The following is a 13,196-nucleotide window of genomic DNA, read 5'->3' as shown; positions in this document are numbered from 1 at the left end:
ATTATACCGTCTATGCGTCCTGCTTCATTTCCAGCTCTACATGCATTACTCTTTTTTTTTTTTTCTTCTTCTATATTTCCTTCTCTAAATTACAATTTTGGTTCCCTTCAGATTTTTTTTTATGTACAAATGTTAATTGTTAATCCTTTTTTTTTTAGAATATTAATGGTGCAATTTTTTTTTCAACCACTTAATTAATTTTATATCTCTTTGTTTCCTATAATTCTTCATCCATAATTTATTCTTCTTGTTTAAATTGTTTTTATAATTTTAGTTTGATATTTAATTTTGCATATATTTTTTCTTTTATTTTAATCTAATTCAACCTTAAATCTAACATATTCCCATTTTATAAACAAAACTTTCATAAACATAAGATATCAAAATAAAATATTTAAAATTTAATGTGTTAAAACAAAATAACAATAAAATATAATCGACCAAAACTAACATTTGGTCTTTTTATATATATAATAATTGACAATAATTTAAGTTAACTTATTTTTTTCTAAAAAAAATTAAAAACAACTTCATGTTACAAATTAAATTATTCTTTTTATATTTAAAGATGTTTTTTTATTATAATTTTAATTATAATATAATATATTTTAAAAATATTTGTTTGTGATAAATGTTAATTATATAAAATATAAATGTTTAATGTACAATTTAGAAATACAATTTTTTTAAAACAAAAACTGGCAATTTTTTTTAAAAAAAATTATTAAAATACAAATAAAAATTGGAATAGAAAAAGATATACTAAAATACATATTAAGAAAACCAAGTACAGAGAATATGAAACAGGATGAAAATTTTGGGATAGTTGAAGAAGAAAATTTTCATCTACTTGCATGAGTAATTAGTGAAATACATATCTAAATCTAAATGAGATAAGAATAACCTTTTCTCTATTTGTATATACCAATAAGATCATGCAACTTCGGTGATCTTTACCACTCAAGGATTAGTCCCATAATTTTCAACTGTAAGAATATCTTATTTAAAAAACAAACTATCTATATAAATTAAAAAAATTTGCATAAAAGCATATTTACAAGTTATTTACCAATGAGAATGTTTTAATTTCTTGTCTCTTCTGATCTATTGTTTTCAATCTTTATTTCTAAGTTGAATCTATGTTTAAAACAAAAAGGAAAACAATATATTAACAAGCTTTATACGTGTTAAAAGGATGCAGATAAATTTAAAATGTCTGTTTATAGTATTATAATAGAGAGAGCGCTCAAAATAATTGTTTTACTATATTTTCGAAAAGACTTTAAAACAACTTGAAAAAAATTACATCATACAATCACTTTTCAAGATAGTCTAACAAAAGCTTAATATTGCACCTAATTTATTCTCATAGATATTCATTTAAAAGTATGTTTAAATAAATTTCATACATATACACGTTATCGTTATTCATTTGATTCAAGTGCAAATTTAATTTGGTAACCTGGAATCAATCACTTTCAGAAATTTAATTCGGTAAATAGTTGTTGAATACATTCCAAAATTTCACGAATATTTAATACATTCTGAAGTGTGTTTAAAAATCTTCCTAAAATTTTAATTCCAACATATCCTGAAATTTAATTCTGGAACTGATTTGATCACTTCCAGAATTAAATTTCAGAAGAAAAAAAAAATCCAAAATTATAATTCCAAAAAGCAGCACTTATCTTGTTCAGACAAGAATAATTTTGAAAGAACAAGAGGTGGTGCAATTAACGCAAAAAAACAATCTCCCCTCATGTTCGAGGGCTTTCGGAAGATACAATACTATTCAGTATTCAATCAGTCACAGTGTTTGGCCCACAAACCAGTCAATTACAGTGGATGGTGTTTGAAAATAAAAACAACTAGCATATCACAAAACTGTAGAATATATCACAAATACCTTTGGAAGAACCTATAGTTTCTCGGTACATAAACCTCAACACGACACAACTCTCACTCACCCCTCCAAGCCAGTGCGAAAGCGCACCAAACAAAATTTCATAATATGGAAGAAAGGAAAATTAATATACTTTAAAAACTAAAGAATAACACAAGAAATAATTAATTAAAAAATGGGGGGAAAGTGTCTCCCAAAAAAAAAAACGAGAAGGCACTCAGCATCCTGCAGAAAGAAAAGAATCAAAACTCAAAAGTAAGTAGTTGATTGAACTTCAACAGCATTTTTGATTGAAAGGATAATACAATCACAAGGCAATAATTTAGCCAAGGTTGTCAGGAAAACACAGGGAAATTTTGTCTTGCAAGGAAAACTCTACCTACCAAATCAGTTCCTACATTGGAATAACATGTCAACCAATTGGTAACATTTTCCAAAAGTAGCATACCTGGTAAAGGCAATGGACTTCTGGCCGACCCAAACAGCTCCACTTAAAACTGTGTAACAGGACATTTCTTCAAAAACATACTTGATAAGTAAAACAAGTAAAATAATTGCATAAAATTTTCAATTTGCTCATTGTTTGCACGATCAACTCCGTTGAGCAAATGCAGATAATGCATTTGCATGTGCAGGTGGGAGATTGCTCAGAAGAGGTTGAATTTGTTGCCCATATAATGAAATTAGATGAGAAAAAGCTCTGCCTACTACAGCTTTAACTTCAGGCGTCTCCACAGGTGATACCACCACTAGAGCAAAAAGATTAACTAATTCAGGGACTAGGGACAGGATCTGCGTTACATTTAGAAAAGGACAAACAGAATTAGGTAAGACAATATTATCATTGAGGAAACAACAAAACAAGGAAAGAACCTTTACCTGGGGATTGGATGAGAATACAAGAGTGGAGACACAGCTATAGACAGCCATAGACTCCTCGCGGTCTTCTTTTAATGGAAGAACTCGCAAGAAAACAGGAAGAACCTGTAAAAAGCATCAAAGAGATTGAATACCAACAATTGGCTATCAAGTATACACCACAAAATTAAACTTGAAGAAATTAGAGCAATGTACCATCAGTTTAAGTATTCATGACAGAGTTCTCATTGAGAAAGCATGATCCATATAAATAAAGACATTACCTGATTTAATGGGATAGATTCAGGGTGTACCATGATCATCCTTGCCACGGCACCAGCAGCATTATCTCTCACTGCATCATCAGGCTCAGACTCACCAAACAAGGGATAAAGTCCACGTAAAATATTGTCATAGTATCTGGTATCGGATTTAAGAAAATGTAAAGCATACGGGAAAAGAACCTTACCCCCAAAAGCGCATATATATATATATATATATATATTGACATGAATCATCATGTACATAGTACTCTTGTAAACTAACCCAAAACATAGAAAGATAAGTGTAAAACTATCAAATGGGTGGCATGAAAAAGGATACTTCAAAGCTGGTTCATGACCATTTTTGCACAATTCTCCAACACAAAATGCAGCATTCCTTCTATTAGTTGCCTCGGATGATGCTAGTTCTTTAAGTACCAAGGGCATCACCCTCTGAGAAAGATAATATCACGTTTTACAAATCAATTACAATTGTCAAAATTCCTACTTTAATTGAAAAATGAAATCACAAAAGGAAAAAGTAAGAGAGAGATCAAGAAAAAGTGTAACAAAATTACATCAACATAGCTTGCAATAGGAAAACCCATGTTCTGAGCAACTTCAGCAAGGCAGGCAACTACCATAGTCCTATCTTGAGGAGGACGAGAAGATTTCTGCATTTCAAAGTGAGGATATTAATTTGTGATTTATTCCTAACAATAAAAGTTATTGGTTGTGAACTCACTGCAAATTTCATTAGAGGTTCAAATAGCTGTGCAAAAATGGGAGCAAATTGAGCACCAATGGACTTTGCAAATGCAGGGAGAAGATCTGAAACTGCATCCATAAGCACTTCATCGTGTGCACTATCAACATCATCAATTTCACTGTCTGACTCTATCTGCTGACAAGAAGATTTCTCCTGAAGCAACAATGAAGTTGCATCAACAAGCTGGGACAAGTCTGATAGTAGAGTAAACCTCACATTAGCATCAGCTCAGCAAAATAAATTTAAATGAGAGGTCAAAATTGTATGCTTACACGGCTCAAGAGTTGCATAACCAAAATCTCTAATGATGTCAGCCACACTAGTGCATGCTTGAGCAACCACTTCCTTGTCATCATCTTCAACCATAGTCTTGATGTAAATATTCATCACAGTATCTGAGGAATCAAACAGCCTCAATAGGTTATACAGATAAAATGAACTGTCTTATCATTACCATATACAAAATCAGAGAGTAAATGTTCTCACCAAGAAGTTCTTTTGCTTTAGCAGCCCCTTCCTGAAAAACAAAGCCAGTGTCAATTGTGGTGTTAAAATCAAACAGAAGATGGGAATGGGACTAAGAACAAAATGATTAAATAAAAAGAAGTCCATCTATGAAAAAGTAAGAATGTGAAGTTAAAACAAGGAGGTATTGGACAAACTTACATTTTGACTTTGGAAGATTCCATGGGCCGCAGTTAAAATATCTGCAGTTAAAATAAAAAAACAAATCAGCAATCAATGGCAATATAAATGTATGAAAAAAACTGAGGTATTTATTTGAGAACCCAAGTAATGTAGAAGGACACGTATACAAATTTGCAGGAGAAAACATATAAATTATCATACTCAAACAATAAAGGCAGTTTACTTCCACTGAATTATATTTTTCCCTCTTTTCCTCATTGCTTTTGTATGAATATATGGTTTGATTGATAGGTTCATATATCATCATGGGACTCTTGGGCATGTTAATCAGCATCATTCAGATGAATATTCTACATGGTACGATGCATTTTGCACAGAACCAACCAGAAACAATTATTTAAAAAAGTACAATGTTCCTACCATGCATAAATGAGGGAAACTGCAGAAAACGAGAATAGGAAAAACAAACAAGCACAATTTTAAGAACAGAACAACATTCTGAAAGTAGTTTCCCCTTACGTTTTAAAGAAATGATAGCCTGAAGTCTAACGTCTTCATGGAAATAACTGGAGTGTTTAACCAAGATTCTTAGTGTCTCCTCCAAGTAGCTTGAAATGATTAAAGAATTCAAACATAACTAATAGTGTTATTTTGTTGTTTGTTGTCAAAGGAGTAACCAGAACCAGACTATATATAAAAAAAAAAAAATCAGTTAAAGGATACGGTGCATAAGAAGTCTTTGTGTGCTGTGCAAACAGGCCAAGGGCCTGGGTTGCAGCTGCCTTTTCATCCAACACACCAGTTCTAATACTTATATTTCGAACTCTTGGTTCATCGTGAGCTTCATCATCTGATGAAACTCCTCCAAATCCATTAGTGATTTCATCGTCACACTCATCAATGTCAACCGCAGAGCCATCATCAAGATTGCAGGAAGAAAATGCAAGAGGCACAACATGAGGAAGATACTGTTTACCAATACAAAATTTCAACTGTAAGAGTAAGCAAGATATAGGAATAATGAATAGTGAATCTATGCATACATGTGCAAAACTGTCATCCAAAATCTCAGCAACATTGCTGAAGAATCCATGGGTGTACTCCCGAAGCTCACTAAACTCCAGCCCAAATCCCTGAAAATAACAGAAGAAAATTCAAATTATTCCAGGACGAAGGCATATAGCACAATCAGTGACAGAGTTAAGTGATAAGGCAATTACAGAAATTGCAGCTTCTATGTAAGGAGGTAATATTGGTTCCATTCTCACTCTCCCTACAGACATTGCAACAATTCCAACTAGTTCAGTTGCTCTTGCACGGGAACGAAGATCCTCGTCATTAGTTAACACCATGAAAATTTTCATCAACTCTAAAACCCTTTCGGCATAAGGAATGAATGCTTGCTCTGCAGCAGAAGCTATAGAACCAATGGCAGACTGCAAGGACATCCAGTGGACAATATAAATTTAAATTAGAAAAATAACAAACCAATAGCTGATACATTGTAATTGTGACAATCTTTACAGCATACTAAATCTTCCCCATACCATGCATGTTTCCTGCAAAACTCGGGAACTATTTTGGAGAGCTGTCAACAGTCTTTTCATCAAAGGATCTAAGAAAGGAAGGATGTCTTCACCCATGTTCTCGCAAAAAGCAGCCAACGCATAATATGACTTCTCCTGCATGAATATAAATCTAATGCTTAGACAACATGCAGGCAATCTATTTAATTTTTAGCTTTGGTAGTAGCATCTAAGGTAACATTCTTTTGTATTGATAGGCCACTCTCTTCTCCAATGCTTACCTTTACTTCATCAGAGGCATCCTCAAGAGCATTTAAAATGCAGGGAAGAACACTCTCATAATGGGATACAATTTCAGGCTGTAAGTGCTCAGCAAATTGACCCAAAGCAAAGGAAGCTGCCCCTCGGACCATTTGTTCTGGGTCCCTTAGAGCTCCCAGGACAATATGGAGAACAGGTTCCAGCTTAGTTTTCATGAGTTCCAAACAACCTTCTGAAATGACACCCAAAGCAGTAACAGAAGCTTCCCGAAACTTCGGGTTTGCATTTTGACAGCTTACAGAAGCAAATTCAAAAACTGGTTGGAAAACATGCTTCGGGATGTTTAAAGCCATGGTATCAATAACTTCGGCAGCAGCCCGATCCGGTGCAAGATCATCATCTTCAGTTTCATTAGTTGATTCAGCAAGCAAAGGGCATAAAACTTGTAGAATAGGTGTGATCAGCTTATGCTTTTTCAAAGTACTGGACTTGTACTTTGCCAGCCATGAAATGATTTGAATTGCCTGTTAGATGGAGCAAATAACATGAACCTAGTGAATGAAACAACCATAACAGCAGGAGTATAAAAAGTCCTAGCAATATACTTTATGATCCTAACCAACCTGATGACGTGTGTTAGACTCTAAATTTTGACTTGAGCAAACCTCAAGGGAGAACTGCACTATAGATTTCACTGAATCTCCGAGAAGAGGTGCAGGAGATTCTATCAGCTCATCAAAAATTTCAAAAGCAAGTATGGCAACATCTTCTTCTCCTGAGGCAAGGCACTGTCGTGATACATTCAAGATGCTTGGAATGAACTCACGAAACTTAATCTGTACACATGATAATACGAGTCAAGGAAAAAAAAACTAGGAGAAAATACACAAAATACAGCTCCAGCTGAACAGGTAACATAATTTTAGAGGCAGCTTGCAAAACTGAAAAATTGCACACAAAGCACCAAGTTTACTTCACTATAGATGTACCAAATGAATGCAATGAACATCAAGATTCCAAAACAAAGATGATTACTTCTCATGATGAATAGCTTCATTAACAACACAAGTATTGCGTTTGGAAAGATCACTACAGCTAACACAAGTGCAAAATACCATGCATGACATGCAATCACTAAGACTATGTACTAGTACCAATAATGTAACTCATTCCAAAACTTGCAGATTATCCCATAAACCACTCATAATAGAGAAAAAAATCTACTATAATTATTGTGCCAGCAAGTTTCTTGGCAAACTGTGATAGTTCAACAGCTCGTATAAGTACAACAAAAACAGAGATTTAAAAGGCGTTATAATAGAAGCATTAAATAGCATTGATATTTTAAAGTAAATGTGAATTTGTTGCCTGGTACAGTTGAAATTGTTATTGCGTATTTCTTCCTTTGCCCCTCTCTCTGAAGGTTCTAAATTCTAATCTGGGAGTTGATTGCAGTAGATTAATTCTCATTGATACACTATGCATTAAAATTTCCGAGTTATGAACTTATTACAGCCAATATGGAAATCCTTCACTAACTAGTGATAAAATTAACATAGTTTGCTAACACTAAAAAAATGAAAACGAATAGCAATACATTTTTTTTTTGCCTTTTATTTAACTACTGAAACAGCACTGACTCACCACTTCAATCTCGTCATGAGTGAATTCCAGAAAAGATCCCACTGCCCTGACAGAACAGGTATAATTCTCAATAAACAAACAACAGGATACTAAAATAATTGCTTATTGTGGACAAGCTTACACCAAGAAAGAATATCAACTCACTTGAGGGCAGCAACTCTAACCCGGTTGCTAGTCTCGTCCTGCAAGCACTTGAGCAGAAGATCTTGCAGACGAGTAAAATACGGCCGGAAAGTATTCCCAATTGTTTCGGTTAAAGAGCTGAAGAGAATTAATGCCACCTTACATCCCAAAAAAGCAACAAACAAACAAACAGCACTTGGTTAGATGCTAAGCTCATCATACAACCGACATAGTATTAAAGGCATAATGAAATATGAAGTCAGTAAAAACAAAAACATCATTCATTGATTCATTCATCTTCTCTAATAAGTCATTCTAAAATTCAACTACATTATCCTATTCTAACAAGAAATGCTAAGTGCGTAGCAATCACGTAGTTTAGAACATGCCACATCATATGGCGGTGATGATGAAGAAGGCACTTACTTCTCGATGGTCTTCCTGCGCACTCTGACTACGTTCGAAGAGAAAGGGCAACAAATCGGGCCACTCGCCGGAGGGAACGGCGTACTTGGCAACGATACTGACAACGTTGGCACTGGCTTTCCTAACAGGGGGACTGCACAGCACACAATTCAATAGTAAATAAGCAGATAATAATAATAATAAGAAGAAGAAGAAGAAGAAGATAGATGATTATTAAAGAAATAGGTAGGTAGGAAGTAGGAACCTGTGCTCCATGGTAATGGTTTCGATGAGGGACTGCATGACGAGTTGTTTGAGTTGGGGAGAGAGCTTGGCCCAGTGGCCGGTGATCTTCTTGCGGAGGAGGACGGCGGCGAGCTGGCGGACGTTGGGGGTTTTGGCGGTGCGCATGTGCTGAACGAGGGCGGGAACCACCTGGGGGTCCTTGGCCAGACGCTTAATTTGGTCCTCGGCTTGACGGCGGGCGTCGTTGTCGGGCATGAGGAACTGAATCAGCAACAGCTCGAGAGACTGCGCCATCTGATGCGAGTGAGGGTTTTTGGTGCCTTTGCTTTCTCTCTCGCTCTGAGGTGGGAAGGAAAGGGAAGCGCTTTTATATTGTGTCTGCCCTGCTGCCGCAAATACTTCACACACCACAACTTAGCAGGGTTTTGGTTTTGGTAAATTATTATTAGCAGCTATATTAACATGTGGTAAATATTAATATGCTGTCCTAATCCTTGTCCTACCCCGCCATACTCACCGCTTCTTTTTCTTTTAATTTCAAAATATAGAATTAAATAATATGAAATTTATCTTTTTAAAATATTTATTTTGGTCATTTTAACTCTCAATTTTTTATTTTTATATTTTGACTAAATGTGAGAAATCTCAATTCAATTATAGGTAATGCATTTTTAAAAAACGAATAATTTTAAATGTGTTAAAGTCTTGGACAAAAAATTAATCATATAATCAATCTAATAACATCCAATCCAATTAAAATTTTACGGATTTGGTCGAGTCAGGCTTGTGAACTTTTTTTTTTACATGCCCGACTCAATATAACCTGATCATAAATGATATGGGTTGTGTTGGATTAATCAAGTCTGGATATTTAAAATTTATTTTTTATTTTGTAAAAAGTAAATTGTTTTAAAATAATAATTTGTTATTATTTAAAGTTTTGTAAGTATATAATAACTAAAGGCATTTAAAGATTTTAAATTATGATAATATTTGACTAATATAATTAATGATTTCAATGCTGATATAATATTTTATTTTAGATAAAAAAAAAGTGTTTGTATTAGCATGAGAAAATATAAACAAAATAAAGACAATGTTAAAAACAACAACTTAATAAGGAAAAAATCATGGATGATTTAATTTAATAAATAATGCGAGTTAAAAATTAATGTGATTTATATATAATAATAAATTTAATTATATAGTATGAGTTGAATCGAGTTGAAAAAAATACAACATATTATCTAATCCGTATATAATCAAGTCTTTATTAGATTAGGTCAAATTCAACTTTAAAAATTTAATCAAATTTAATTAGGTCAAGTTGATCCAGACCCATAAATAACTTACAAATGACCTAAATATAGTGTTACAAGAAAAAAAAAATTCCAATTGTTGTTAAAAGAGTCATAAATCATTTTTATTAATACCTTTGTTGAAAGATTTAAAAAAAAACCGAAAATATTGCAGGTGCACAAAAATTATAATTTACCTAGATATTAATATTAAATATTAATGTGATGCCATTGTCAACAAACTTACAAATTTAATAGACTAAAATTGTAGAATTAAAAATTGAAAATTATAGACCCTAAAGTGCAATTTAATATATATATATATATAAAAGCAATTCAGAAAGAGTAAAAGAAACGCAAAGGGAAAGAGAGGAAAACTGAGAATGCTGGAGGGGAGTATTCAACACCCACTGCACACGGCTTCATAACTAAACCGCCATCGCTATCTTCGACTTTCTGCGCCCCAAAGATGAGAAAACGCACCGTTTACGCATGGCTTGTAGCACTTCTTTGCTTCCTAGTTCTCATGATCGTCACCCCATCCATCCCCCAGTCCCAAGAATACCATGATTTCGCCGACCACCGCACCTTCCTCGGTTATTAATTATTACTTTCTTTTATGTTTCCTATTTTTATTTAACCTTTCTTTCACTTCTTTTCATTTCGGTTACCTAAATAAATATTTTTAACTCCACTCTACTGTATACGATTTTAGAGGATGGAGATTTATTTATTCTTTCTAAAATGTTCGCTGTTAATTTCCAGGTATTCCTAATGCACTTAACGTCATATCCAATTTCCCTTTTCTGGTTATTGGCCTCGTTGGACTTGTGCTCTGTTATCATGGAAATTACTTTAGGCTCAGGTACTGTACTGTGACAATCAATTTCTCACTGCTTGCAAAAAACCATGATCCTATTTGTTGTTATATGTTTGAGGTCCCTCATATATATCATTATATTACTGATTTTTGTTTTGAGTACCTGATAATTTTTGTTGTTGTTCTGAGTATCTAATGTATTAAAAGTTTTATTACGGGTCCATGTTAACTGATAACATGGCACCATCTTAATGGCTCTTTCAATATATATCCGCTGTTGGGATGGTGTCATGTGATGACTTAACTGACGATAAGTACCTGAAATAAAACTTTTAATATATCAAAACAACGAAAAAATTTATCAGCCCAAATGTTATTTAAGGCATATAAATATAAATATGCATGCCATTGCCAAAAGCTTGCAAGGTGAACTATGGGGATGGACATGCTTCTATGTTGGTGTGGCTGCAGTTGCAGTTGGATCTTCATTCTATCATCTCAAGCCAGATGATGCTCGCCTTGTGTGGGATCGCTTGCCCGTGAGTTCATGCTAACTTCTATTTAGTTATTGTACAAATCCTTTCCGTTTGCCCCCTTTTTTTGGGCCCATTTTAGTTTGTTAACTTGAATTCCCATACTGATTATCATTACAGATGACTGTCGCTTTTACATCAATCATGGCAATATTCATCATTGAGCGGATTGATGAGAGGAAGGGAACAGTTTCAATTATACCTCTAGTTTTGGCGGGTATAATAAGCATTGTGTATTGGAGGCAAGCCCACTGTTTATTTTGTTCCATCTTTTATGACTATAATTGAAGACAGTTGTTCTTTCTTTGTATGGATAAAACATGAACTACTTGTGAATTCTGCTAATATATTTGCCATATATAGTTACATGATTCATTGTGAGGGATAGTAAAATCATGGAATAATTCAGATTGCCAAAAGTTAGATTAGTCATTTTCAATGTTATTATTCTTTTATGCGATTTCCATTTGAGGCTAATTGTTAAGTAATCAACCATTCAGTTGAGTTAGTTACCTGAACTGCAAACTCTTGAAATAATTGCTGTTATCTTCCATTTACCCCAGATTCTTTGATGACCTGCGCCCATATGCTCTAGTCCAATTTGTGCCATGCATTGTCATTCCTCTAATGGCTATTTTGTTGCCTCCAATGTACACACATTCAACATATTGGCTCTGGGCTGCAGGTTTGGATTTTATGTTATGGTATAATTCCCTCTCAATATTCATTATAAACGCAAGCCATGCTTAGATTTTAAAAATTTATTTCCAGGGTCTTATCTTCTAGCTAAGGTGCTAGAGGCTACTGATGATGTGATCTACGAATGGACGCGACATATTGTCAGTGGTCACACACTTAAGCATCTGGTTGCAGCAATGGTTCCTGTCTTCTTAACATTCATGCTTGCTAAGAGGAGTGTTGAACCTGAGAGGTATTTGCATGTCTGCATGACTGCAACATTAAAACTGCATATAATTAATGGATTTAATTATTTCTGAATATGAACTGTGTGCAAGAAAACAGTCTCTAATTGCGGGAATGCAAGATGTAGTTAGCGGACAATGAATTCATATTAGGCTTATGTGCTCTATTGAAATGTCTCAGCCTTGGTTATTAGGATGTACATGGAGCAGTGTTGTTAAATAGCCGCTATGGCCCTGCCATGGTGGAATGGCATGTTTATATGGTGGAATTTTTTGCCTTCCTCCATGTTCCACCATTGATAACACAAAAAGAAACATTAATAAACTTTAAGAAAGGGAACCTAGTTGTTGATGATTTTTTCTGTTTCTGTGTCTGACTATGTGATATATATTTTGATTATGAACACTTTCTTGTAGTTCTTTTATTGCATTTGGATAAATTAAACTTCTACTTTCTTGTTAGCTCCAATATTCACCCACGATTGTAGCATTAGTGGAGAACTTGTAGTTCCTTACTTCATTTTCCGTTGTTTATCGGAAACTAATTTACAATTGCAATATCAGTTTGACTACTATCTTGATGTCATCTGATTGCTGTGACCTGCATGCAGGCAAAGTTTGCTTAAAACGTGGAGGGTTTCCTGGACGAAGTTCAGAGAGGGCAACTCCAACACTGAAAGCTACTCTTACTCTTACACAAATGTGCAGGCTGTGGAGCCCCAGTGATGTGCTACTTTCCCATAGAACAAAAAATAATAAAGGCTTATACTGGATTACGGAATATTGTTACACTTGACTGTGGACTAGGTAAAACAAGACATACCAAGTTAGCTTTTACACAAAAATATTAACTGTAAACTTTGTATAGTTCCCGATCTTTATCACATAGAGAGGACCATTTTAGATCTGTGATTCTGTATGTGTTGTCTATTTTTTGTTCAGCATGGTTATAATCTGCACACCTTCAAAGTTCAAA

At 34.1% G+C, this 13,196-nt stretch overlaps 2 protein-coding genes across 2 annotated transcripts; one reads left to right on the top strand and one right to left on the bottom strand.

Moving 5' to 3' along the window:
* Positions 1 to 1,707: 1,707 nt before the first annotated feature.
* LOC114422258 (importin-4-like) lies at positions 1,708 to 8,940 on the bottom strand. The gene is made up of 21 exons (XM_028388526.1): positions 8,666 to 8,940; positions 8,422 to 8,554; positions 8,017 to 8,153; positions 7,873 to 7,918; positions 6,852 to 7,064; positions 6,249 to 6,752; positions 5,989 to 6,123; positions 5,662 to 5,877; positions 5,485 to 5,574; positions 5,165 to 5,409; positions 4,961 to 5,049; positions 4,460 to 4,500; positions 4,280 to 4,310; positions 4,066 to 4,188; positions 3,770 to 3,987; positions 3,603 to 3,698; positions 3,365 to 3,477; positions 3,046 to 3,181; positions 2,783 to 2,887; positions 2,352 to 2,695; positions 1,708 to 2,128 (listed from the first exon to the last, which is right to left on the bottom strand). Exons 1-20 carry the CDS (start codon positions 8,938 to 8,940, stop codon positions 2,495 to 2,497), a joined length of 3,147 nt encoding a protein of 1,048 aa, XP_028244327.1. The 3' UTR covers positions 1,708 to 2,128; positions 2,352 to 2,494.
* A 1,354-nt stretch (positions 8,941 to 10,294) lies between these two features.
* On the top strand, positions 10,295 to 13,196 carry LOC114422257. The gene is made up of 7 exons (XM_028388525.1): positions 10,295 to 10,540; positions 10,710 to 10,809; positions 11,183 to 11,303; positions 11,418 to 11,539; positions 11,861 to 11,982; positions 12,069 to 12,228; positions 12,832 to 13,196. The coding sequence occupies exons 1-7, from the start codon at positions 10,414 to 10,416 to the stop codon at positions 12,944 to 12,946; spliced, it is 867 nt and encodes a 288-aa protein (XP_028244326.1). The 5' UTR covers positions 10,295 to 10,413; the 3' UTR covers positions 12,947 to 13,196.

The sequence above is a fragment of the Glycine soja genome, chromosome 8, assembly GCF_004193775.1.
Source record: "Glycine soja cultivar W05 chromosome 8, ASM419377v2, whole genome shotgun sequence".
Taxonomy (NCBI): domain Eukaryota; kingdom Viridiplantae; phylum Streptophyta; class Magnoliopsida; order Fabales; family Fabaceae; genus Glycine; species Glycine soja.
This window is presented reverse-complemented; position numbering and strand designations above follow the sequence as displayed.

Bases quoted from the DNA above. Each gene is read 5' to 3' on its own strand.
- LOC114422257 (XM_028388525.1), top strand. From the start codon at position 10,414: ATGAGAAAACGCACCGTTTACGCATGGCTTGTAGCACTTCTTTGCTTC. The intron at 10,541-10,709 runs GTTATTAATTAT...GTTAATTTCCAG, and splicing joins CGACCACCGCACCTTCCTCG to GTATTCCTAATGCACTTAAC. The intron at 11,983-12,068 runs GTTTGGATTTTA...ATTTATTTCCAG, and splicing joins ATATTGGCTCTGGGCTGCAG to GGTCTTATCTTCTAGCTAAG.
- LOC114422258 (XM_028388526.1), bottom strand. From the start codon at position 8,940: ATGGCGCAGTCTCTCGAGCTGTTGCTGATTCAGTTCCTCATGCCCGAC. The intron at 6,124-6,248 runs GTAAGCATTGGA...ATATTCATGCAG, and splicing joins ATGCCTCTGATGAAGTAAAG to GAGAAGTCATATTATGCGTT. The intron at 3,988-4,065 runs GTAAGCATACAA...CTCTACTATCAG, and splicing joins TTATGCAACTCTTGAGCCGT to ACTTGTCCCAGCTTGTTGAT.